We start from the raw sequence: 26,486 nt of genomic DNA, 5'->3' as shown, positions 1-26,486 counted from the left end.
GTTTTTGCACCCTAATTAATGCTGACCATGCAGCCATGCACTATACTGAGTTTTATTTATTTATTTATTTATTTTGCATAAGGAGCAAATCTGCAAGGAAAAAAATCTTCTTTTTCAGATAACTGTTAATATTTGCATAATTATTTAATAATAAAACTGAAATCCACAGAATTAATTATGTCTTTAATTCAGATATGCAAGAAATAAGCCCAGCAAGTCTATTGAAATTAATCTTACACCCATTTGTTTTTAACCACGTGGCTTACAGTTTAATATAATTTATATATAATATGAATAACCTCTGTTTCTTAAATGAACTGTGATCTTGGAAATCTTTGGCTTCATAACATTTCTCATCATTTTCAAATAAAGTGACTATAGTTAGTAGTGCCTTAAATGAAAAGTATATTATGTGGTCTGAATTAAATCCATGCAGACATTCCATAGAAGCTTTTTTTCCAATGTTTGCAGATATACAATCTATTCTCCGGATACAAGCGGAGTCTCTAGTTTTGCTGACCGCTGAAAATAGGCTTTAGAAAGCACATTATGGAAATTTAAGCAGGTTCCTTTGTGATGAATTTTACATGACTCAGTGTGCTAAAAGTATCATCATTAACTGAAACGTAACTTTAAATTTACCATAACATGATATTGTTCTAAGACGGTCTAATATGTTAGTAAAAGCATATTAATTATTATACTTTTATAGACATTTATTAAAGGGTCAGTAACAATATGGAGTTCAAATGTTTTATTTATGCTATTGTTGTCTTTTGTACCAGCCTACAGCAGCCCATTAGCTGTTCTTCCACAGATAGTAGCTTTTCCAAGATCCAAGATGGAAAACTGCTGTGAACAACTTTGAAGGAATTGATCATTATTCTTATTGGGCTGTTGAACCTTTGGTCAATTAAGAGGCCTATTTATCATGCTGAAAAAGGGGTAAAAATTGGTAAAAAAATGGTGAAATTTCTTTTACACCACCCATTCATCTTATTTTATGTTATAATATTTATGACATAACCCATTTTAGTCAATGGGAAAAATTTAAACCTAAAGAAAATTTTTGTGGTAAATGCTGTAAAAAAAACAAAAAAACTTTTCACAGGAGGATTATTATTTTACATGGAATTTTCAAACAACTTCTGCATTTTTACACTGGAATTTTATGCAGGAGACTTTTACTTGTCTACACAGCTTGTTACTTAATTTTTTTTACAGACAAATGCCTGGCCATCAGACCATGATGTGTGGTGTATTACACAACATGATAAATAGACTACTAAAATCTGTATGTAACATATGCAGCCTTTCTACCAGTATTTTTTTTTTTAGAAATAAAGATGACATTACATTAAAGATCAACTTGTTTTGCAAGGTCACTAGATGAGTGGCTCTTTGCCCCATATACTCACTTTGAGGTGGACTCAGGCCAAACAATTGTATCACAACAACTGGGATAGAGGCTGTCAGGCAAGGTCGGACTTGCGGGTGCAGGGCTGCATCAACAAGCCAATGCAAACCTTTTCCAGATGGAAAATTGGACATCTGGTCAAATTTCAAGCCAGGTATTGGTTGACCAGACCTGTCTGAGGGCCCCATACACTAGCAGATAGGCTTCTGACTAAATGGGACAAATTGGCAGCTTAAATTTTCTTGTGTATGGCCACCTTTGGCATGCCTGCTTTATTTGCCAAGTGATTCATTCTTTGGGGTCAACCACTGCTTACTGTATGTGCTTTTTAACATTATGAAATAAGTTAAGGTTTATGGTAAGCAAATGACTGTTGTTGGTTTGATACAGTGTCACAGTTTTTCAAGGTTAACCAATAAAAATCCAGTGCCCTAAGCATATCCACCTACTTGTTAGCATTAAATTTTCTGTTTTAGGAAATGTATTTGGCCTAATAGAAAAATATAATTTTTAAAGACTGTTGGACTTGGCTAAAAAAAAAGTCTTTGCACTTCTAGCTTTTAGCCATAAGATGTAAGACTCGATACTCTCCTGATTTAGAATTATTGTATATACCCACAACTCATAATGTAATTTTTTTCCTGGTATCAAATATGTACTCACAGATCACTGTTCAAAATATGAAAGAAATGTGAACATTGTTTCAGCCCCATCGCATAGATGGAAATGCTGCCTGTTTCAATATTGGTGTTTTTTGATATGAAACGATTGTAGCCAGAAATAGTAGAATTGATTTAAAGTTAGCCACATTAACCATTTTTTCTGGCTTTCTAAGGATATGAAATCATGGGAAATTTGGTTTGTATCTCATTACCTGTATGTGTTGCATTCTATTATGTAAAATCTTTTGTGTGAGTCCACACTGTTTTTTTTTTTTTTTATTTTGTTTTTTTGTTTCTTTGCTATGTGTAGTTGGTGCTGTGACTTGTTTGTGCTCATCTCTGTCCTGTAGGCAACTTGCCACTCCCTACTGAGTAAAGCTACCGTAAAAGAAAAAAAGGAAAACAAAAAATCAGTAAGTCTGGAGAACCTTTTCTCAGCCATTTTCTCCCCAAAACAACAAAAACAATAAAAATTAAACAATAAAAACAAAAACATTCTTGTTTTTTTTTTTTTTTATTTGCTATTTAAACATCTTCACTCCAGCCTATCAGACCTTCACTGTCAAAATCATTCTACTAATTCTGGCACAGAAGAGCTTTCATTTCAATTAACACACTGGAATTCTGTTACATTTTATGCATTCTCTGTGTGAATATTTGATACAGAAAAAAAAGCATTCTATTTATTTTGGCTTCTCTGCTTTAATGATGTTTATAGTATGGATGGCATGGAGTGGGTTGTGGGATTAGGGGTTGTGGAGGCTTTGGGGCATGCTAGGTCTGCTTCTTTCTAGATGCTTTGGGTTGGTAGTCCATTATTCTTTCTGGAAAGGCTCCTTAGCCTTCATGCAGTCTTTCCAATTCCTGTCTGGTGTGGCTTGACAATTGATATCCAATGCTGGAGTTAACTGGGTAAGTAAGTTTGCTTCATAGTAAGAAAGTATATAATGCTTGCATGGTACATTAATGTTGATGCACAATGCTGTGATCTTATATTGTATTGTGGAAGAAACTAAAGGCCATACACTGAAAGATCTGCTTGTTTGGCAAAGCCACCAGACAAGCGGATCTTTCCTCAATATGCCCATCTTGTGTTGGGTGATATTGGAATGGTTTGGTTGTTCTGATCTTGGGCCAAACGATCAGATTACATTGCTGGGTAGAGACAGTTGGGGCGGGACCGCATCAACATGCTGATGCACGCCTCATCCCAATGGGATTTGTAAACCTGCCCACTTGACATCTGGTTTTCAGCCAGATATTCGTTGGGTAGGCCTATCTGAGGGCCCCATACATAGGATGATAAAATGCTGGCTCACTGTTGACCGCTTTTAGCTGCCAGTGTATGGTTTTTGATGTTGGTAGATGTAAACAGACTTAAGTCCATCATGTTGACAGCAAGTTTTAGGTTATATTTTTTATTCAAAAGGATGTGCTGGCAGAATAGATATTGTACCCCTGAGAATAAAACCTTCAATCACTGGAAGGTGCTTACCTGATACCACCAGCCCGGGTTACTTCTCACACCACAGAGTGAAAGGCTTCCTGCTTCTTCCTTATTCACACAGGTACACATGCACCTGCATGTATGTGTTGGCCTGGGTCCATTGAAAAAGGAGAAATGGAAAAAGAAGATAGCTCTGTGGTTTCTGCTGAAAAGTATCCCAGACTGGTGCAGTTTTCCACTTTAGGGTAACCGGTGAGTGTTAAAAATCACTGGAAGGTGCCTAAAATTTGGCAATCCCCAGTAATTGAAGTATTCCTTCTTCTTTAAAGGAGAACAACACCCTGCGCAGCTGCGCTACTCTGCTTTTTTAGCTTGGGGTTAGAGATAGGGCCAGTTTTTAAAGTTAGAGACTGTTCAGTAAGGGAGAGGTGAGGGGGATCGAGGCAGGCCAGTTAAGAGGGCTTTTATAGCCGGGGGGGGGGGTTGGGCGGCATAGTTCTCCTTTAATTTTGTCTGTAATAGTGTCTATAGAGAATCACCCATTAATGCTGCCATTTTTTGAAGTCCTAAAATTAACTCGGTGACCCTGTTACTAGAGTCTAATACACATAATTTGCTTGCATTATCTGGCATTATTTACATGTACATAAGAGCTCACATCAACATTAATACTGCCACCTAAATATAACCAATGCAAAAGTAAACACTAATAGTTTGTATGAATTATTAAATATTAATAAATTGTACAGTTATCGGACCCCCTCATCCGGAGATCCATTATCCAGAAAGTTCTGAATTATGGAAAGGCCATCTCCCATAGACTCCATTGTAATCAAATAATTAACATTTTTAAAAATGATTTAATTTTTCTCTCTAATAATAAAACAGTAGCTTGTACTTGATCCCAACTAAGATATAATTAATCCTTACTGGAGCCTAAACAATCCTGTTGGGTTTAATTACTGTTTAAATAATAATTTTATTAGCAGACTTCAGGTAGGAGATCGAATTACGGAAAGACCCCTAATCCGGCAAATCCCAGGTCCTGAGCATTCTGGGATTATGGGTCCCATACCTGTATTAATGAAGTAAAGCTCTGAATTACTGGATCACCAAATTTCAATTTGAATTTTTATACTTCCTTTTTCTTTGTAATAAGTAAACCAGAACTTTGTACTTGATCCTAGCTAAACTAGCATAAATCCATATTGATGTTAAAACAATCCTCTTGGGGTTATTTAATGTTTGTTTTTTTTTTAAGCGGATTTATGATGATTCGAAATACAGAAGGACCCCTTATGTGGAGAACCCCATGTCCCAAGTGTGTTCTACAATAGATACAATACCTGTGTTATGATTATATCAATGTTTTATCAAATTATGGCTAGTAAATTTGATTCAGTCTTAGACTCTAGCCACTATCTACAGTTAGACTCATCAGTGGTCATATTAGAAACTGATATCACATCCGCTAAATGACTATGGCATTACTTCACTTAACCCTGCTCTCCTGGTGGTGATAGAAATTTGCGTTAATTTTGCATGACTAAGAGATAATATTAATGCTAAACCTTATTAAACTTTGCAAATGTGTACACCAAATATGAAAAAGTGATTGCAATATAGTAAACATCATTATACTTTTTTACCATATTTCTGGCGCAGTCCCTATTGCAGTCTATTGATTTTTTTAAGTAAATTATGGCAATAGTGTGCTTGGCTATATTATCCCACTGCAGAATTTTCTGTGCTGGCTGACTGTACAGGTTGTTGCTTGCACAGTTTCCTGAGTGAGGATTGCTGGGTAACTCCCACAGCCGGCTTTGCAAGTGGTTCTCTTTTCTGACACTTGTGCCATGCTTGCTTGGGTGGATTAAAATCTCACTTGGAGACCTTTCTCCCCTCCCACCCCCAGTTGTTGGTCTGATCCAAGGGCAAGGGTATATTTGTATTTAATATTCATCAAATAACTAAAGCCTTAGGAAAGTAATGTAATTTTAGGCAAATTTTCAATACACATTCATTGCAGAATGTCATGATTTTTCAAGTTAATTGTAAATGTAATTGCCATTGAAAGCTGTAGCTGTCTGTCCCTTGCTACTCTACCCTGGTGGTTTAGTCATTCGAATTACAAACTAAAAGATTATAAAACCTTTATTGGCTAAAGGAGAGCTGACCTGCTACTTAGCTATATAGCTTTGTTACATTTTCAAACAACTTGAAAACCATTGAAAATGTTGTTAACAGAAATGTATTTTTTTTTTTCTTTAAAATGGAACCTCTAGAAATTTTATTTGCTTATATTCTTTGCAATTGTGTAGAGGGTTTTTTTAAAGTGTCCAATGTGAGTCAAAACTCATGCCTATTTTATTTGTTGAGATCTTTTGACCTAGTAGGTTTGTACAATTGTTCATTATGAACTGTGCTCCCTAGCAACTTACTTGTTTTGTATCAGCCAAAAGAGGTGTAATTCTAGGAGTTAATTTATCCTTTACGCCTGGGAAACGTGTAGTCCTGGATTAAGCCTGACCTCTGAGCTCTGTTATGCACCCAAGCCAGGAATTCCTTTGAGATTTTGTTTATAAAAGTGCTACAGCGGCATGTTTTTGTGATCCCTAGTGTTTCAGAAATTGTATAGTCTATAATGAGCAAGAGGCATGTAGCAATTGTGAACAAAGGGCAAGAAAGTAAATTAGCAGAAGAGATGCAGACATATACAGTATACAGTCTATTTACCCGCGATAGCAGATCATCTATCGTGGGCGACTAACTCACTCCATGGGTTCTTACCCTTTCATGGTTTCTGGTTATTAGAGGCCTATATTAACTGTCTGCACTATATGTGAAAATGTGAGTTTTTTTTCACCATTAGGAGATCATTTTTCTTAAAGGACATGTAAAGCCTACATTTGCCTACAATGAATATCAGTTGGGCACGTCTCCCCCACCCAAATGGCATCATTTGTACTGCATATATCCCCTCCGTTTGCCTGCACCATCACATTTTCCTAAACCAAATAGCAGCTTTCAACTGGTGGCCATTTTTCCTCTGATACATAATTGGATACATTTAAATCCGCAAACAGCCTACACACACAAAAACTTTTATTATGCATACATTTCATCAAAAATACAGGCTTACGCAGGTAGAACTGTGTTTGATAAAAGTTCTGCTTTGTTTGAACACTGTAATGGTAAAGCTAAGCTCAGGAAAAAAAAATTGAAGCAGACAGCTAGAACTGAGTTTCTATGGGAACCAGCAATGCCATCTCTTCACTGGCTGCTAGACTGGGGGGCGTGTTTAGTAATCTGAGCTTAGAACAACTGAGCATGCCCACAAGCTAACTGCCAAAGCAAATTCACATGGGCAAATATTGCCAGACAGGTTTGCCAATTTTTTCAAATAGGCTGGCCACCTGCCCATGTGTATAGATCAGAGAAACATGCTGGTAATTCTGTTTGGTTGATGATCTTATCAACCCATGTATACAGTTATTAGGAGAATAAATTGAAAGGCTATGTTTCACAATATATGTTGTAATAGTGACAAGTGATATGCTTTTTGAGCAGATTTGATTTGGTTTATTTTGATTTGGTTGTGTCAATCAAAGGATACAAATGTTAAATATCCAGATTTAGTTATTCTCATCTTGTCATTACTAACTCTACTTTTTTTTTTTATTGCAGGTTGTGAGTCAGAGATTTCCACAAAATAGCATTGGTGCAGTGGGAAGTGCAATGTTCCTCAGGTTCATAAATCCAGCCATTGTGTCACCATACGAAGCTGGAATCTTAGATAAGAAGCCACCACCACGGCTTGAGCGTGGTTTGAAGTTAATGTCAAAGGTAAAATGCGTGTTTTAAGAAATCAGAATTCTGTTTCATATTGGCAGGAGAATATGCACATTTTCTCTATAAGCACAAATTTCCTGAAGAGCAGCAGTCAAATGACCCCTTATCACCTGTTGCAACCTTCGCCTGCCATAGGCAGAGCATTTCACATATTATGGGATGTGTTGTGCTTATTTCAGGGTGAATGACAATATAAATTCCTTTAGTTTAGTAATAGCCCCCCCCCCCCCCCCCCCTTAAACATTCACTACATGTGGGGGGACTGATCTCTCCAATATGCTTTCCCATCGGCAGTAAATTTCCTGTGGGAAAACATAAGTGGTGCTTTGTTTTTCCAAAGTGCCTTGTGAGGAAACTTTGGGTAAGTTTGAAAAACAATGTATCCCTCCCTGTGTGGAAGGAGATTTATGCTGTTTGCTGATTATCACAATCAAAAAACATATCAGCTGTAGCTTTTATGACCTTTGTTTTATCTTTGTTTAATTTTGCAAGGAAAAAAATAATAGTTTTAGAAAGAGAAATATATATTCCCTACTCTTGTACTCTAATTAAATGTACTCTGATGGGTGAATGTTAAGACCATTGTTCCCTCTTAGTTGTTTGCTTGTGCGCTCTTACACAAGTTTTAAGGTATGCAATAAATTGTGCTGCACACAGAAATTTTGTGTGTTTTTGCAGGCAGGTTATGTCCTCGTTTCTTAAAATTACTAATGGTGGAAATTGAAGAGAGTTTGAAATTGAAATTCATGTAACTAACACTTGTTTATTTCTTTTAGATTTTACAAAGCATTGCTAATCATGTTCTGTTCACTAAAGAGGAACACATGCGTCCTTTTAATGAATTTGTCAAAAGTAACTTTGATGCTGCCAGGAGGTAAGAAAATAAAAGTCACAGAAATATACCGTGTATAATCATTTTGTTTCCTAGATTTTCTTGCCAGATTTTATGAGGATTGTATTTTTTGTCGGACTCTCTTGACATGACTAAAAGAAATTATAAATGTGTAATTGCAGTTTGTAATCTGTAAAGTGGCTTCATTTTCTGAATTAAATCTAATTTCCCACATTTAATATGCCATGCAGACTGGTTTCATTAAAAGCAAAAAGAGTAAGAGGATCCCTTTAATGATTTTTCCAGTCAGATATGCTTAAAAAAACAAAACATGCAGAGATGATGACTGCTAATTATCAGTTTACCATTGCATAACAATACCGTTTTCAACACTACTTCCATTAATTATTATATTTCTTAAATGATAGGTTCTTCTTTGACATAGCCAACAATTGCCCTCCTAGCGACACGGTAAATCACAGCCTCTCGTTTATAACTGATGGGAATGTACTCGCCTTACATCGGTTGCTCTGGAACAACCAGGAAAAGATTGGACAGTATCTATCCAGTAACAGGTGCACATTTTTCTTACTTTCTTTACTAAAATGACACTGTCAATGGTGACCAGAAGGTTGATCAGCATTTCTTGCTGTTAACCAATAGATAAGTGCATCCACAGACAGTTCAATTAGATCACTATTCTGGGTAGTTCACATTCAGACTTTTAAGACAATAGCTGAGAAAAGGGTGCTTTACTATTTAGTGTGACAAACTAAGATGCATATTCTTTGACACTCCAGGTCTAATGGCATGTTTCTCCACCAGTGTATCTGAAGTACCCTGATAGAGAAATTGATATCCATTACAGTCATGCATCTTGTCAAAGAGGTGATGGAAACCTTATGTGACAAGTGGTTTTTGTGCCAGCATGCCAAAGCATTTACAATGTATTCATATGAAAATCATGACAAGAAGAGGGTTTATTTGATCTTTACTTTTTCCCACCAGACGAAAACACCAAATATAAAATTAGCTTAACAACTTAGGTGGTAGATCTTGATTGCAGTTCATTCGAACCATGCTGGTCTGGCCCGATGCCACAGTACCTATATAAACCCCAGTGTTTGTCATCTTTTCTAATGTAAGTGCCCCTCTGCTTCCCCCGCTTACTTACTTGTGTCGCTTGTGACATTTGCGTAACTATTGGGCCCACACACCCTTGGAGCACATGGGGTGTGAGTTCAAAGGGGGTGGGGGCCAATTGACACTAGTATCGCCACTGATTGAAGGAGATAAATGTAAATTTTCTAAAAGGCTGTTGCACTGTTTACATTTGTCCTGCAGACCCCAATGTGTGATGTAATGTTAGTGACACAGGTTAGTAAGCGGTAAGCTGGGAATTGGGCAGGGGCACCTTTTAGACAAGATTAGCTCATTAGGGTTTTACAGGCATAGTGATAGAGTGCTCTTAAAATTGTCACGTGTCACTATCCTATTTATCCTATTTTATTTAGTTTGGAAAACTCATCATTATCACACTGAACGCTAAACATAGAATAAGCCTCTGTTAAATAAAAACAAATTCAGATGAAAATTTTACATTTCTATACAAAAATGTATTGATCAATTGCATGATCCAAAATCCAGATTACTAATTGCTACGCATTTTTTCAGGCTAATGTACACCTTAATATGATTAAGGCATGGATTTTTAGGAGACCAGAACAATTACTGTTTATTTTACAGTATTCTAGATGTTATCCTGAATTAATTTTTCTACCATGGGATGAAACACATCCTAAAGTTTGTTGATTCAGACTGTTGCTCTTCCAGTAATTGTTTATGGTTATAAAAAATCCTTATCGGATATTCCATGTTATTGGGGATACTGAGAATTGCCTCTGCAAAAAGGGGATTCACATTTAAAGGGGAAACACTCCTCCTGCAGAATCCTGCACTAAAATCTTTTTTTCAGAAGACTTGATTTTTAAATATTTAATTTTGAAAGTTAACTTAAGGATAGCCATTTTCTTCATTTCCCAAGTGCCCTCAGCCATGTGATTTGTGCTCCAGTCACTCTTTACTGCTGTGCTGCAGGTTGTATTAAGCTGACAGAGAAACACCTTAAGCTCCCCTAAATTATTAATGAATGGAAGGCAATATAAGCAGTTTTGTCTGTTATCCCACTCACTAAAATTAGCCCAGAGCAATGGCAGCAACATGGAAATATTAAAGGATAAGGAAAGGCTAATAAAGTGTTAATCTCAAACTGCAGGCATACCAGTTCTCTCAATAGTGCAAAAAAATAGGGGGAAAAAACCCACTGAGCTCTGTAAACAAAATTCCCATAATGCCACGCTCCTGCACCAAGACTGCTGTACATGTCCAGTTTGTAAGACTATGAGGAAGCTTCCTGCTGATTGGCTCAGATCACACATTCCTAAGGGGGGGAGGGAGTACTTAGCATTATTGAGGGAGGGGGGAGCAGGAGAGAGCTGCCCAGACTCTGGCACAGGAAAAAAACAGACAAGAAATCCTGTTTCTTTTGACAGAGAGCTCAGTGCAGCGTTTCTGTGAGTGCTTATGGCTGTATTTACATAGGCCTTTCTGATAAAGCTTACTTCGTTTTTACCTTTCCTTCTCCTTTAAAGGAACAGTAACACCAAAAAATGTATATATTTCAAAGAAATTAAACTATAATGTACTGCTGCCCTGCACTGGTAAGTTTTGTGTTTGCTTCAGAAACATTACTAGAATTTATATAAACCCTGGTTTGTAGGCCATGGGGGCAGCCATTCAAAAGAAGAAAAGGCACAGGTTATATAGCAGTGTAACATGTGCCTTTTCTCCTTTTTTACAGCTTGAATGGCTGCCACCATGGCTACACAGCAGCGTATTTATATAAACTATAGTAGTGTTCCTGAAGCAGACACCCCAGTTTTACCAGTGCAGGGCCACAGTACATTATATTTCAATTACTTTAAAACACTTTCATATTTTGGTGTTACTGTTCCTTTAAGGTGCTTTCAGATGAAACCTTAGCTGTTATCTTTTTTTATCTGTTTTGTAGCTAAGATTTTTGTGTATCATTGCTCTAAAAGATTTTCCATGGGGCTTAAAACAATTGTTGAGAAGACAAGGCAAAAAATACACTAAAAGGAAGTTTCTATGCCATATGTCGATAAAAAAAGAAAAAAAAAAATCATTCTTTTACCAATAAAATATGTAAGATTAGAATTGTCCTCCTGGCAAGTGTAAGGCTGTTGTCCTTAATGAAGAATGTCTCTCTACTGTAATTTGATCTGAATACTCCCACCCCCCAGTAGCCATAGTGTCTGCTGTCTGTTTTCCCCGCCATACTACTTAGGTTGCATCAGTCCTGTTTTTGGCAAACAATCTGTACAAAAGATGTACGCAGAGATTTGCGCTGTTTTTGAGTATGTTTTTGCATGTCTTCAAATGAAAAAGTAAAAAACCAAAAAACTATTAATCTCTTAGAGTATAGTTTTGGTTTGCCCATTTTCAAGATCTCTTGTTTTTGCTTTTTTGGTTTTTCAGGGACCACAAAGCTGTAGGAAGAAGACCTTTTGACAAAATGGCAACTCTTCTTGCGTACCTTGGACCTCCCGAACACAAACCTGTAGCTGATACACATTGGTCAAGTCTTAACTTAACAAGCTCCAAGTTTGAAGAGTTTATGACAAGGTAAACCACATGTCTGTCTACTAGCTGAATAAATGTAAATACTGGTGTATTCTTTTTACCAATAATACATTTTGTCTGCTTCTGATAGGCATCAGGTACATGAAAAAGAAGAATTTAAAGCATTAAAAACCCTAAATATATTTTACCAAGCAGGGACATCAAGAGCTGGTAATCCAGTTTTCTACTATATTGCTAGAAGGTAAGTGTAATTTGTATTTGTCTTATTTATTGATCCTGTTTGATTGTTGTGTCCTCCTTTAAGGAGAAGGAAAGGCAAAGTCACTTGGGGTGCCAAAATGTTAGGCACACATGGAGATGCGTCATCCACGATAATTCTTTGTTACCGCAGGTGACTAATCTCCTTGACATGCCACCGGCAAGAACGGATCACTTCGTTTTCCCGAAATTGCCTCTCAAGGAAACTTTGGGTGACTTCAGGAAACTGAAGCAACGCGTATGCCATCACACCGGCGATTTATATTCTTGCCGGGGAGATGGCATTGCAGGGATATAAGTCGCCTGCGGTAATGTAGATTTATCATGGGGTGATTAATCTTCCCTTAAGGGCTTAGCTCAGCTGCTTTTTGACAGTTTTTGAAATTCTTTTCAGACTTTTGGTTTGGCCTCCACTGTTTTAGCATATGGCTTGTGGGACATGGGCAAATAGAGGTTCAGTGCCCCCTGGATATTCTCATTGTACATTCTAATATGGTAACATAACTTTATTTGGCAGTTTCAATTACATAAAAAGCAGTTTGCAGAGCACCAAACAACTTCACTGTAGGGGCCTCTCAATCCCTGAGAATAGTGACATATCTACAGCTGTGTATGCCTCTAGCAGTTGCATGTGGAACAATCTTTCATTTTTGCTTTCTCTGTCTAAACTTAAGAAAGGGAAATGCTCTTATAAGCAAACAAATGTTGGTTGATTTGGATGAGCTTGATTGTTTCCCCTCATTATGACACTGTCCTTATTCTTGCTGAATCCTTTTTTCTAGCTGCCAGAACCATCAAATAATTCCTAGTGCGACTTTTCTTTAGAGCCAGTGCATAGCAAATGGTCTAAGTCAGTGCTGTCCAACTTCTGTGGTGCAGAGGGCCGGAATTTCTCGCGCATACATGGTGGAGGGCCGCTAATGGAAGCCACTCCCCCCTTTTAAACCACACCCACTTCAAACCACACCCATTTTATCACAATGGTGGTAGTGCAGCAAAAACCCAAATGCTTGGTCCTCACTGCAGGGATATCAACCATCATTCATATGTGAAAGAATTATATTATGTCATATTAAGACACACCCTAAAATCCATATGACTCTTCCCCTGTGGATAGCACAGCAACCCCCAGTACATAATTACACACCTTAGGGACCATTTACTGGCTATTTCCAACTGCTAACAAACTCCCAGAACAAACCTCTGCCAGGTTCACCTCCCACAGGCAGCATAGGGTAGCACTCTGCCTGCCCTACGCTACCTGTGTGTGCCATACTCTGCCCTACCCTGCCTGTGTGTGCCATACTCTGCCCTACCCTGCCTGTGTGTGCCATACTCTGCCCTACCCTGCCTGTGTGCCATACTCTGCCCTACCCTGCCTGTGTGCCATACTCTGCCCTGCCCTACCCTGCCTGTGTGCCATACTCTGCCCTACCCTGCCTGTGTGCCATACTCTACCTGCCATATGCTGCCTGTGTGTGCCATATTCTGCCCTACCCTGCCTGTGTGTTCAATACCCTCCCTGTCCTATACTGCCTGTTTGTGCCATACCCTCCCTGCCCCATGCTGCCTATGTGCCATACTCTGCCTACCCTATGCTGCCTACACACAGGCATGAGGTGTGAACAGTTGAACAATATGGGTGATTACAGCCTGAGCCTGAGGTGTGAACACTGCAGGGGATAAACAATGCATAGATTAAAAGGTGTGAACAACACAGGGGATTACATATTTAAACAATACAGGGGGATTACAGCCTGAATCTGAGGTGAGAACCATGCAGGGGGGGGCAGTTAATCTCAGTACTGATACCATTTAAAGCTTATACAAGAGTAAACCATCAAAACAGCCAGACAGGTGGGGGGCCACACAGAGGGGGGTCGCCAGTTGGACAGCACTGGTCTAAGTAATGGAATCGTATCTTACAGAGTACATACACTGGGAGCTTTTTCGCCATACAGCTTGCTAATGGTCAGTTACAAAATCTGGGTATTTTCACTGAAATATTATGTAGTATAAATACAATTTTCTCCTTGCAATTATGGAGCTTAATTTAGTTGATAGTTTAACTATGTATTTCTATCTGAAGCATTCATTTTTTTTTATAGTTTTATTATTTGTATAAATAATATGTATCTACTGACATAATAAGCTAGGCATCACATACAAGTTGGCTTAAATTGAGGAGCCATAAAAAGATCACTCTAGATATAGCTGTGTTTGGATACAGTTTTTCATTGCGCTATTTTGCTGAATTCTTTTAATTGCTTGCTTTATATAAAACAGTATCCTGGTAAGCAGTTGCCTTTAACAGCTTACAGGTTTATTTTTATATGAATACACTTTACAGATAAAAATCACTGCTTTTGTGCAAATGCAGTACACAATTCCCATTCATTATATATCAAAGCAAACAAGGCAGTTTTTCTAATCATTATTCACTCTCATTTAAGCATTTGTAGTTGTTAATTTTAGAGATTTTAGTTTTATTCAGATTACATCATGCCTCTAAGACCATATTAAGAATGAGCAGAATGACGAGACATTCAGTAACAAGACCTTTATCTTTATGGGCAGCAGAAGGTATCTTAGCCACTTTGATAGTGGTAACATGTATCCCCTCAGAGATTGTTGTGCTTGAAAGAGTCAGCTCTGATGCATTGACTGGCTTTGGTTTACTGTTGCTCAAGGTCACTGTGAAATCATAAGAACCAGAATCTTCTATTTCATATGAGTTTGTAAGAGGTACATCCTTTGGGATAAATGTGTTGAAATCTAAGTTAAGGTTTTCATATGCTGAACCACCTTCTTCAGTATATAAGGAATGATCAGTGCTTGTAAGAAAATCATTAGTTGTAGTCAAAGAAACTGCTAGTCCCGGTTCTGAAAATGGCACTTGTGTATACAGTTTGGTTTCTTGAGCTTCCAGATAAAGCAAACTAGTTGTTGTAAATGCTGGGGTATAATCTGACACAGCATCAAATTTTGCAGTTATAGAAGGCAGATGTACAGCATCATGGTGGGTTGTTTCATTGGCACAAGGGTGTCCTATGACATGGATTGCTGTCTCCTTAACCCATTTTAGCAAATAAATCATATTTTGCATTTCTTTGCAGGACCATGGATTGTTAAAGAGTGTAATCTTCTTTAAATGTGTAAGTTGATCAAAGGCATTGTTTGGTATATTGGTAAATCTGTTGTTGTGCAGGAGCAGTTTTTGAAGTTTGGGCATTCGTGCCAGTGTTCCTGGTAAAATTTGTGTCAAGGAATTATTTGACAAGTCAACAGTGTGCATGTTATATGGCATGTTTGTTGGAACAGTCCATAACAGATTGCTGCTTAGGTTTAAAAATTGCAAGTTGGTCAGTGTATTATTGATTAATACTATCCTCCGTATCTCATTCCTAGAGATATCCAGTATTTTAAGATTCCATTGGTAAGCAGTGTCAAGCTTGTGCAGCACTTTAATTTTGTTGCTGGCAGCATAAACTTCCCATAGAGATCTTGGCAAATGAGCAGGAAAGGTCCTGAGCAAATTGTGGGATAGGTCAAGTAATCTCAGATTGGAGAACCGAGTCAATTGATGATCCAAGTTATCCAAAAGGTTGTGAGACAGATTCAGGTGTGTAACATTGTCTTGCAGCCCATGTGGCAGTGCTGTAAGGTTTCTTTCGGAACAGTCTACGTGTCTGTTCTTTACCATGCAAGAGCACTTCAAAGGGCAAATGCAAACAATATTTGGTACCAAGCACAAAAGAAACAGGAGTCCTGGGTATGTTATTGTATGGTAACTCATGATTATCTGTAATTAAAAATGAACAACCATATGGTACTATTTTATCCATTGTGCATGCTTTCATGAAATATTTGAGGCATAACACTGTATCTCACTATCGGTGCCCACGCATTGAATATTACCCAAAGTATACACCATGGTATTTATCTGCCTATTATGAATATCTTGATGCAGTGCAAGTGGCTATTAATGCTAGTATTCATTTATTCTACATAACTGAACTTGAATAATCTTGATTATTCTTGTTTATATTATATTATATTATATATATATATATATATATATATATATTATAATATATATGTATGTATGTGCAGTACAATACAATTTAGAGAGATTATTTATAGCCGTCTGCGATGCGCCCCCCCCCCTTTCCCATTGGTGCAGTAAGTGTCTAATCAGTGGAATATGAAAAAAGCACCACTGTATTTTACAAGCTTAATAGTCATAAATAAAACTTACCGATGTTTCCAGAATCAATACATGCTTTTTAAGAAAGTCTTGCTAGGTAATGGCATTTCTCCAGCTTGCCCTATAGTGCCTTACAGAGGATTGTGCTTGCTGCTTTCAGCTGCATTGTGCTACTTTGAGCAGGAACGCTGCATCCATCTGATCAGCGATTCGGAGGACTGCAGAGCTGCTTCTACTGCTGACTCAAATTTATTGGGAAGTTTTTGCAGCCGACAGAGAAGGCAGCAGCTATGGGATTTTCAGTTAACTTTCATACAGTCACTTGATATCAGGCTGTAGTTTGGTGATTAGAGGACAGGTTAAAAATCTTTCTCCCCATTTTCTTTACTACTTTTGAATTAGCATTACCTTCTATGCAGGCATATTGAATTATATATCTAAAGTGATGCATGTAAAGAAGATTTCTTACTAACAAGTAAGGACTGAAACACAATTTTTTCTGTGCAATGTGCTTGCAATAAAGGCATTAATGTATCTTTAAAGGGTTTGCCGATCTGATTTTTTATTAATTTGGCTGTATGTATGGCTTTTTGGCATTAGAGTGCAAAGCAAAAATGTTTTTTTTTTTTTTTTTTTATTATAATACTTTTTCAGAGTTGTACAGTGTACCAAATGAACTTTTACACATACATAAAATTATGGGATCCGCAATACGAAAACCCATAAGCCAGAAAGCTTTTACCTACGGGAAGGTCATTTTTCATAGACTCCTTTTATTCAAAAGTAATAATATAACAGTACCTTTTCTTGATCCCAACTAAGATATGCCTAATCCTTATTGGAGGCAAAACAGTCCAATTAGATTTATTGTTTAAATTATTTTAGTAACCTTAAGGTATGGGGATTCAAATTACAGAAAGACCCCTTATCCAGAAAACCCCAGGTTGCAAGCATTCTGGTACCATACCTGTACATATAAAAAGAATGTTTTCTTTTGCTTCCTCAGATTTCTGTTTCCCCCTTAATAGTGAAGATACATCATGTAACACAAATGTAACCACAACTATAACATGTAAAAGATGTCAAGAAATATACCTATTGAAGTCAAGTGTCCTTCACTTGTACTTCAGTTCCCCCAGCCAGGGAGATTTTTTACACCTTTCTGTGTGTTAGTCGCTTGTTTGGCCAGTGTATAGACCCTAAATGATGCCCTCCCCCAATAAATGTCTGATCAAATAAGCCTGATTTGGTCCATCTCTTAGGAAAAATATGTGTATGGTGAACTTAATCCCATATATGCACTGCTTTTCTTTCACTATAGGAAGGCATTGTGTGGCTACTTTATAATTGCTCCAAGAATCTCTCCAGAAAAACTTGTATTTCTGTTAACTTACTAAAATATTTTTGGTTTGGCTTACTTTTAAATCATTGAAATTTGGAGAAACACATTTTCCCCAGTAGGTGAAGTCAGTTGTTAAATGTAGGTATAATCAAGTCATGATAATTTATTTTGTATACTGTTTACTATGGAATATTCTAGTAAAGGACATATACATGTATTTGAGAACAAATCAAGCAAGTTCTTTTTGAAACTCATAGTTGTGAGGAAAGAAATATAATGGATTGTTCCAAACCAATTTAGGCATTCTTTGCATATCGAAGTATAAAGAATTTCTTCTGTGTTATTACAGACTTATAGATTCTTATAGCATTAATGGAGGAGGCAGATGGCTCACATCTGTGTCATCTTGTGGTGGGAACACTGGATACTCTAGATCATCAGGTGAAGGTGGTAACTGAGGGTCAACATTTGGGAGAATGTAGGAAGGCAGAGTGTGAGGCTGGTTTGCAGGTGCAGAGTCCAATATATGTGTTTTATCTACAGTAGGAAAGGGCACTGGTGTACATTTAATTCCTGCAGCAGTTGGTTTTGTAGTGGTACTCTTCTTCTCCATGCATTCTTGTTTCAAACCATTCGTTAGATTATCATCCTCTTGTAAGATATGGGATTTGTCACAAATTTCTGTACGTGTATTTATGCATGGAATTGGCATACATTTTGTACCAAGGTTTAATTCCATAGTATTAAATCTGCTGTTATCAGCACTTCCCACATCAGCAAGTGGAGAGGGGCCTGCCCAATTCTCTTCATTAGTTTTGGATTTCTTCAGATATTTCCATAAAACAATGCCTAGAATAGCTATTAACATAAAGATTAAAATTCCGCCAGCTATGGATGGTGCCAACCATATGTAATTTTCTGATGTCTTGTTTTTTTGTGATGCATTATTCTGTTCTCTATCCATATTACCTAAATGAATTTTTACTGAAAATAGAAGAAAATAAATAAATGTAACTACCATGTCTCATGTTTATACCTTACAAGAACATTTAAAACACAATGTTTAGTTTAGAGTTTCTTATAATTTTCCTACATGTTTTCGTCCCCAACTTTGAGGTCTTTTTTTGAGGGAGTGCACAGGCTTTGACTGTTTTGTAATGGGCTTTTCTTCTCCTGAATATTTTAGTTTCAGTACAGAATTTCAAAATACATACATGTATGTATTTTTACATAGAGATATACATGATAACAATATTGATTTTTGCCTGTCCAAGAATATATCCGTTAAGGGCTCTGGCACACAGGGAGATTAGTCGCCCGCGACAAATCTCCCCATTCACGGGCGACTAATCTCCCCGAATTGCCATCCCACCGGCGACAATGTAAGTTGCCTCGCGAGGCATTTTCAGCGATTTACCGAAATCGCACCGCCGCGTGTGCCATCCCACCAGCGATTTATATTGTCGCCAGTGGGATGGCAACTGATGGCAACTCGGGGAGGTTAGTCACCCACGAACAGGGAGATTTGTCGCGGGCGACTAATCTACCCGTGTGCCAGAGCCCTAAAGGAACAGTAACACCAAAAAATAAATATGTTTTAAAGTAATTTTTAAGAATAAAATTTACTGCACCAGTTTTTTTTTTCCTTCAGAAACACTACTATAGTTTATATAACTAAACTGCAATGTAGCCATGTGGCAGCCATTTAAGCTGGAAAAAACAAGAAAAGGCACAGGATACATAGCAGATAACAGGGAAGCTCTGTAGAATACAAGAGAAATCTACACAGTTTACCTATTTTCTGATATGTAACCTGTGCCTTTCTCTTCTTTTTTCAGTTTGAATAGCTACCCTCATGGCTAAGAGTTTTGTTTAAAACTATAGTAGGGTTTCTGAAGCAAACACAAAACTTTTACCAGTGCAGGGCAATAGTACATAATATATGAATTACTTTGATACAGTCTTATTTGTTGGTGTTCCTTTAAAGAAATCTTCACTCAGGTCATTACAAGATTGTTTTCCCGTAGACAGACTGCCCTCCTGGTAAATCATTTCTTATGCTTAAGTTCAAAAATCCCTTTCTTCTCGTCTAAAGAGGTAGCCTTATGTGCCCCTTCCCATTTTAGTCTCTAGTGACTGCTGACATATATGTTAAACCAGGGGTCAGGAACCTTTTTGGCTGAGAGAGCCATAAACACCACATATTTTAAAATGTAATTCCGTGAGAGCCTTACAATATGTTTGGCCGCGGATGCTATGGGGCAAGTTAGGGTTGGTCCCAAGGATTCCGGATGTGATGCAGAGGAGGGCGTGACCTGTGCTCGGCGGATAGAAAACGTGTTCTAAGGCTTAGAACAGGGGTCCCCAACCTTTCTTACTCGTGAGCCACAGTCAAATGTAAAAAGACTTGGAGAGCAACACAAGCACTATAAAAGTTCCTGGAGGTGCCAATAAGCTATAATTGGCTATTTGGTAGCTCCTAAGTTGACTGGCAGCCTATAGAAGGCTCTGTTTGGCAATTTTACTTGGTTTTTATGCAACCAAAACTTGCAACCAAGCCAGGAATTCAAAAATAAGCCCCTACTTTGATGCCATTGGGAGCAACATCCAAGGGGTTGGGGAGCAACATGTTGCTCACGAGCCACTGGTTGGGGATCACTGGCTTAGAACATGTCTTCTATCCGCCGAGCACAGGGGCAAGGTAGGGTGGGTCCCAAGGATGCCGGATGCGGAGGAGGCTTAGAACACGTCTTCTATCTGCCGAGCGCAGGCCACGCCCCCCCCTTTTTAAAAAATTTTTTTTTTTATTAAAGATTTGACAGCAAACCAGATGCAGCCATCAAAAGAGCCACATCTGGCTCGCGAGCCATAGGTTCCCTACCCCTGTGTTAAACAAATGATCATTTTCATTTCAAGCTTCCTCTTATACAGAGAAAATAAACCAAATTCAATACATGGAAACACATAATCTGCCATCTGACAGCACAGATTCTATGTGGATGTCAGTAAGGGCTCTTACATGGGCATTTATTTTTCAGATTTAAGCATACCCAAATGCTTTGGCTCATTCCTAAATAGTCTGCCTGTTTGTACTTATGCACATTCACAACTTTTTTTTTTTTTTACAGTCAAGTTTTATTGCAATGCAACATGATGCATTTTTTGCACTTGACACGCATTCAAAAGACAATAGAATGGAGAGTCATTTGGAACTCTCAAAAACACAGTTGTGTTTTTAAAACGCATAATGCTCTCACAAAGACACCTAAAAAATCTCACGTGTAAGAGCCCTTAAAGGAGAAGGAAAGGTAAAAACTAAGTAAGTTTTATCAGAAAGGTCTATGTAAATACAGCCATAAGCAATCACAGAATAGAGTTATCTGTCAAAATAAACAGGATTTCTTGTCTCCTTGTTTTCCTGTGCCAGAGTCTGCGCAGCTGTCTCCCCTCTCCTGCTCCCCCCTCCCACAAGAATGCTAAGAACTTCCTCCCCCTCCCTTAGGAATGTGGGATCTGAGCCAATCAGCAGGAAGCTTCATCATAGTCTTAAAAACTGCTCATGTACAGGAGTCTTTGTCTTGGTGCAGGAGTGAGGCATTATGGGAAGTTTCTTTACAGAGCTCTGTTTTTTTTTTTTTCTTGCTATGAGGCTTCTGATCATCTGAACAAAAAAATATGGGGAGACTTAAGGGCACTATTGAGAGAACTGAAGGTATGCTTGCAGTTTGAGATTAACTCTTTATTAGCCTTTCTATCTCCTTTAAAGGTTATATACTGTCTGGCACAGTTTTTGTACTTTTATTCTGAAGGTATGGTCTTTCTATACCAAGATAAATAATCAAGAACCTTTTAAGGGTTATTAACACCTTTTGGCTCCTGCCACGTGGGCAGATTTTAAGCCTGTAGATAAACGCACTACATGATACTTGCCGACAGGGCTGTGGAGTCGGTAGATAAATTCTCTGACTCCTCAGTTTCTGATACTTCCGACTCCACGACTTCGACTCCTCTGTTTTTAATATGCTAATGTATTTTATACATCCAGGAAGGGGCAGGGGGGAAGGGGCACTTAAAACACAACTGAACTGATCATAAACTGATAGACAATTTTATCTATATTCCTACTCCTAATGATTTCCCTAGAATCCCATAGTCATGTTTAAAGTTTAAGCTAACATTACAGCAGTTTTTCAAATGTTTTAAAGCTTCAGTTTTAAACTATTCACGTATACAAGTATTTCTAGTCCTGCAAATTTTTTTTACTTAATTAGTCAACAGTGGGCATTGTGTTCTCTGTAACAGAGGAACACGACGCAGTGGAACTGTCGCACCGTAACTGTGCGTTACGTCCCACTTAGTGAAGCATACAGTCAATGAAAAGCATGCTTCATGGTCACTCAACGTGTTCGTTTATGCACTGCGTGCATTGGGCTTTATTCTTATAGCAGAGAAGTAATTAATTATGACTGTTTGGGAATTGGGACATTTAAACTTGCTTTATTTATTTATTTTTATTCCCATTTAAATTTAGTAGGAGTCTGAGTCGGTTAATTTTTTTGCTGACTCCGACCCCAGGTACCCAAAATTGCCTCCGACTCCTCGACTCCGACTCCACAGCCCTGCTTGCCGAATCAGCTAAGTGTTACCTGCACATTCACAGACACAATGATTATGGATGAAAATCAATAAGCTTTTTGAAGTGTAGGCAAATTGTCTGCATGTGTTTATCTGCAGGCAGAGAATCCGCCTTGTGTAGTAGAATCCTTTGCTGACAGAAGAATTTTTGGTGATCTTAACTCGGTAAAAGATAACCTGCTTTTTAAGGCACATATGCAAATGTGTGTTTCACAATGCTTGATTTTTTTTTTGGGTGATTCTTGCCTCAGATAAGATCAACAAGGTGTGAAGAGTAAAACTGCCCATACGCACACTAATATAAGCTGAGTTGGCAATTTATTGTCTGGCCTATTTTGCCTCCCAACAGCCTGCCTGATTGATAGTTGGTCAGAAATTGTCTGTGGGGCAGATTTCAGTATCCCATTGTGCATAAACCACATTGGTACATTGATGCAGTAATGTGGCACAGCATGGGAGTGGCCAAGCGGGTGAATATCTGCTCTTTGGCAAGGGACCTCCAAGCGTATGGCCAGCTTAAGAGGGCCCCATGTACACTTGAGAGAAATAGGTTTTGTAAAGGTTTAATATTTTTTTTTTTCCTTTGATAAACCGCTTATATTTTTTAATTATCACATGTTTTTATGCTCCTCCCTGCAATTTTAACCCTAGGTTAAAACCAAGACTTCTGAAAACACTGACCGAACTAAAAAGGGCTGAATGGTTATAACCCACGTTAAAGGAGAACTAAAGCTTAACTAAAGAAGTAGGCTAGAAATGTTGTACATTATGTTTTTGGCTTCTGTACCAGCCCAAGGCAACCACAGCCCTTTAGCAGAGAAGATCTGTATCTCCAAAGATGTCCCAGTAGCTCCCCGTCTTCTTTTCTGCTGATTCACTGCACATGCTCTGTGATGCTGTCACTTACTGAGCTTGGGGAACGACACACAATATACTGTATATACAGAATCTAAATGTCACAATATAAGGCCGATTAGTAAATAATACAGATTATGCATTGCAGCTCTGAAGCCAGTGCAGTTTGGATCAGAATGTTGGGATATATTTATGTAAATATGTATATTTATTCTTATATACACATGTACATGAATATTCCTGGTTATAAAGGTTACATAGTTACATAGGGTTGAAAAAAGACCAGAGTCCATCAAGTTCAACCCATCCAAGTAAACCCAGTACACACAACCCACACTTACCAATCTATACACTCACATACATAAACTATATATACAGCCACTAATACTAACTGTAGATATTAGTATCACAATAGCCTTGGATATTCTGATTGTTCAAGAACTCATCCAGGCCCCTCTTAAAGGCATTAACAGAATCTGCCATTACCACATCACTAGGAAGGGCATTCCCCAACCTATACTGACCTATCTATACACTCACATACATAAACTATATATACAACCACTAATACAAACTGTAGATATTAGTATCACAATAGCCTTGGATACTATGCTTGTTCAAGAACTCATCCAGGCCCCTCTTAAAGGCATTAACAGAATCTGCCATTACCACATCTCTAGGAAGGGGATTCCACAGCCTCACTGCCCTCACCGTGAAAAACCACCTACGCTGCTTCAAATGGAAGCTCCGTTCCTCTAATCTAAAGGGGTGACTTCTGGTGCGTTGATTGTTTTTATGGGATAAAAGAACATCCCCTGTCTGCCTATAATCCCCTCTAATGTACTTGTAGGTTCCTTAATAAAAGAGAGTTCAATCAAAAATATACATTTATTAACAAAAGCTGTTGACACATATCTACAGAAATAACAAACATACAAAATAACACTAAATCCAAATACAATATATAACTGATATTTAGAAAGATAATTATAAATGTGGATTACTGGCTGGCCCTATAAGACACACAAAGAAAAGGATTTTAATCAAGCCACATCTTTTCCTTGTTGTGCCTGGAATACAACACCCATTCTGCCAGGTATTTGGAACAACTTACAGGTAGAATTTTAGTTCCTGTGAAAAATTTGTAATGGTAATCAGTAATAGAATTCTTAAAGGGGTTGGTCGCGTTTTGAGTTAACTTTTAGTATGATGTAGAGAGCAATATTTTAAGACAATTTTGTAATTGGGCTTCATTTTATTTTTGTTTTTTTGTTTAGTTCACTTTTTGTTCAGCAGCTTTCCAGTTTGGAGTTTTAGGAGATATCTGGTTGCTAGGGTACAAATGACCTTAGCAGGCAGGAAGCAGTTGAATGAGAGGCTGGTATATGAAAAGGAGAGGACATGAATAGAAAACAATAAAACTGTAGTCTCACAAAGCAATAGTTTTTTGGCTGCTGGGGTCAGTGACCGCCATTTTAAAGATGCAAAGAGTTATAAGAAGCTGGCAAATAGTTCAGAAACTATAAAAAATAAATAATTGACACCAATTGAAAAGTTGCTTAAAATAGGCCATTCTGGAACATACTAAAATTTGACTAAACGGTATATTGTAATATATGGACAAACAATCCCTGTTTTCTTTAAAGTGGAGGATATTTTTGGTAGCTTAATGCTATAGATATGCAGAGGAAGTCTTGTCCTAAAAATATACTGCTTAGAGCATCTTCCCTCTTTTTGCTTCGCTTGAAGCAAAAAGAAGTACGGATACCTGCATGCCTACAGTGTATTAAAATACCAAAATGGACGGGGGATTGCTCTCCTTAAAGAATTTTACCTTGGCATCTGTAAACCATCTTTGAAATCCTTATCTATTTCTGCTTTATTGCTTGAGCCAGTGCCTACATTTGCCCTTGTCCGTAAACCGGTTTGTCTGTATGTTACACACACTTAGGGGCCCATTTACTAAACAATTTTAAGATGATGTCGTATTTTTTTCCAACTTTTTTTTCACTTATAGAACGTGTGCGAAAAGTTTGTTAAAAGTCCATGAGTTTTTTTCTAAAAAAACACGAAAAAATATTTTGCGCAAAGACTAGGAACATTTCGGAATTCTTTAAAGCTTTGGTTAAATGCTTCTAGGGACTATCTTTTTGCCAGGTTTGATCTGTCATTCCATTGAGTCCTATGGAAATTATCGTGGTTACTACAAATTTTTACCATATCATGATTAAAGCCCAGAAAACCATTGGATTTTAGTTAATGTGCCTCTTAGACTGTAAACTCTGTAAAACACTGTGTTCTTTCTCCTTTAGTCTTTCTTTGCACATGGTTTATAATGTATACAGGTGTGTGATCCATTATCCGGAACCCCATTATCCATAAAGCTCTGGATAACAGAAAGACCATCTCCCATAGCGCTTTTAATCACAGATTTTAATCAAATAATTCAAATTTTTAAAAAATCATTTACTCTTTACTAATAAAACAGTACCTTGTACTTGATCCCAGCTATAAAGTCATTAATCCTTATTGGAAGTAAAAAAAAAAAAAAATCCTATTGGCTTTAATCCGTATTTAAATGTTTTTTTTTGTAGACTTAAGGTATGGAGTTCTAAATTATGGAAAGACTTCTTATCTGAAAAACCCCATCCTCAGTGCATTGTAAGAGCTGCCTACATGAGCAATAACATGTACTTTTAAAATATATATATATATACATACCAGTTTAATGGGTTAGTGAATTTCTTCTTCCACCCATGCATGTAAAAAAGTGTTTGAAGTTCATACAGTGTTTTTTTCTTCTTCTATACTTAAAGCATAAAAGGGGAAGCTAAAGCATGTTTTCAGGAAATGGCCTATGAAGGGTGTAGAGCTTTTTTATATTTCAAAACAGCATGTGGTTTTGCAATATGTTGCAGATGGTTTAACCCTTGAGTAGGTATGTGACTGCATTCTTTGGCACAGTTCTTCAGGATTACTACACTTCAGTAGTAATTACATTACTTCAGGATTCACTACATTTAAATATAGCCAGATTAGGTAATGCAAATAACATTCCTTCCCGAGATCCCTAAATACTGTATGAATAAAGTATGTTAAGGGGTGAAATAAGTATATTTCCTGGGGGACTGCAGAAGTAGCATGCCTGCACAGTAGCGCTTACACTGGTGCAGTTGGGTTCCTAATTCTGCAAAGGGAACAGTTAGTGCTCTTTTAGGGATTTACTACAATTATTGAAAGCAATATGAGATTAATTGATTTGCCAGCATATTATTTAAAAGGTAGAATCCCCAATGTCAACTAGGGCAAGTGAAAA

General features: G+C 37.6%; 3 protein-coding genes across 6 annotated transcripts in view; 1 reads left to right on the top strand and 2 right to left on the bottom strand.

Annotated features, from left to right (window-relative positions):
• Positions 1-26,486, top strand: part of nf1 (neurofibromin 1) — a 139,302-nt gene that overhangs the window by 65,374 nt on the left and 47,442 nt on the right. For 3 of the 4 annotated variants that reach the window (XM_002936819.5, XM_018091613.2, XM_018091610.2), the window contains exons 30-35: positions 2,430-2,492; positions 7,214-7,372; positions 8,155-8,252; positions 8,639-8,785; positions 11,769-11,915; positions 12,004-12,114. In XM_002936819.5, the coding sequence (XP_002936865.2) occupies positions 2,430-2,492; positions 7,214-7,372; positions 8,155-8,252; positions 8,639-8,785; positions 11,769-11,915; positions 12,004-12,114 (725 nt within the window). The remainder of the gene's footprint in view (positions 1-2,429; positions 2,493-7,213; positions 7,373-8,154; positions 8,253-8,638; positions 8,786-11,768; positions 11,916-12,003; positions 12,115-26,486) is intronic. The other variant, XM_012957569.3, reaches the window with a different exon arrangement.
• Positions 14,433-15,904, bottom strand: omg (oligodendrocyte myelin glycoprotein). Its single transcript, NM_001030423.1, has one exon. The coding sequence runs from the start codon at positions 15,436-15,438 to the stop codon at positions 14,632-14,634; it is 807 nt and encodes a 268-aa protein (NP_001025594.1). The 5' UTR covers positions 15,439-15,904; the 3' UTR covers positions 14,433-14,631.
• evi2b (ecotropic viral integration site 2B) lies at positions 17,092-26,159 on the bottom strand. The gene is made up of 2 exons (XM_031896987.1): positions 25,892-26,159; positions 17,092-18,664 (listed from the first exon to the last, which is right to left on the bottom strand). The coding sequence occupies exon 2, from the start codon at positions 18,642-18,644 to the stop codon at positions 18,042-18,044; it is 603 nt and encodes a 200-aa protein (XP_031752847.1). The 5' UTR covers positions 18,645-18,664; positions 25,892-26,159; the 3' UTR covers positions 17,092-18,041.

The sequence above is a fragment of the Xenopus tropicalis genome, chromosome 2 (assembly GCF_000004195.4).
Source record: "Xenopus tropicalis strain Nigerian chromosome 2, UCB_Xtro_10.0, whole genome shotgun sequence".
In the NCBI taxonomy this organism is placed as follows: Eukaryota; Metazoa; Chordata; class Amphibia; order Anura; family Pipidae; genus Xenopus; species Xenopus tropicalis.
Note: the sequence above shows the minus strand (reverse complement) of the source record. Positions and strands in the feature narration are given on the sequence as shown.

Coding starts and splice junctions, on each gene's coding strand:
- omg (NM_001030423.1), bottom strand. CDS start 15,438: ATGCCATATAACATGCACACTGTTGACTTGTCAAATAATTCCTTGACA.
- evi2b (XM_031896987.1), bottom strand. CDS start 18,644: ATGGATAGAGAACAGAATAATGCATCACAAAAAAACAAGACATCAGAA.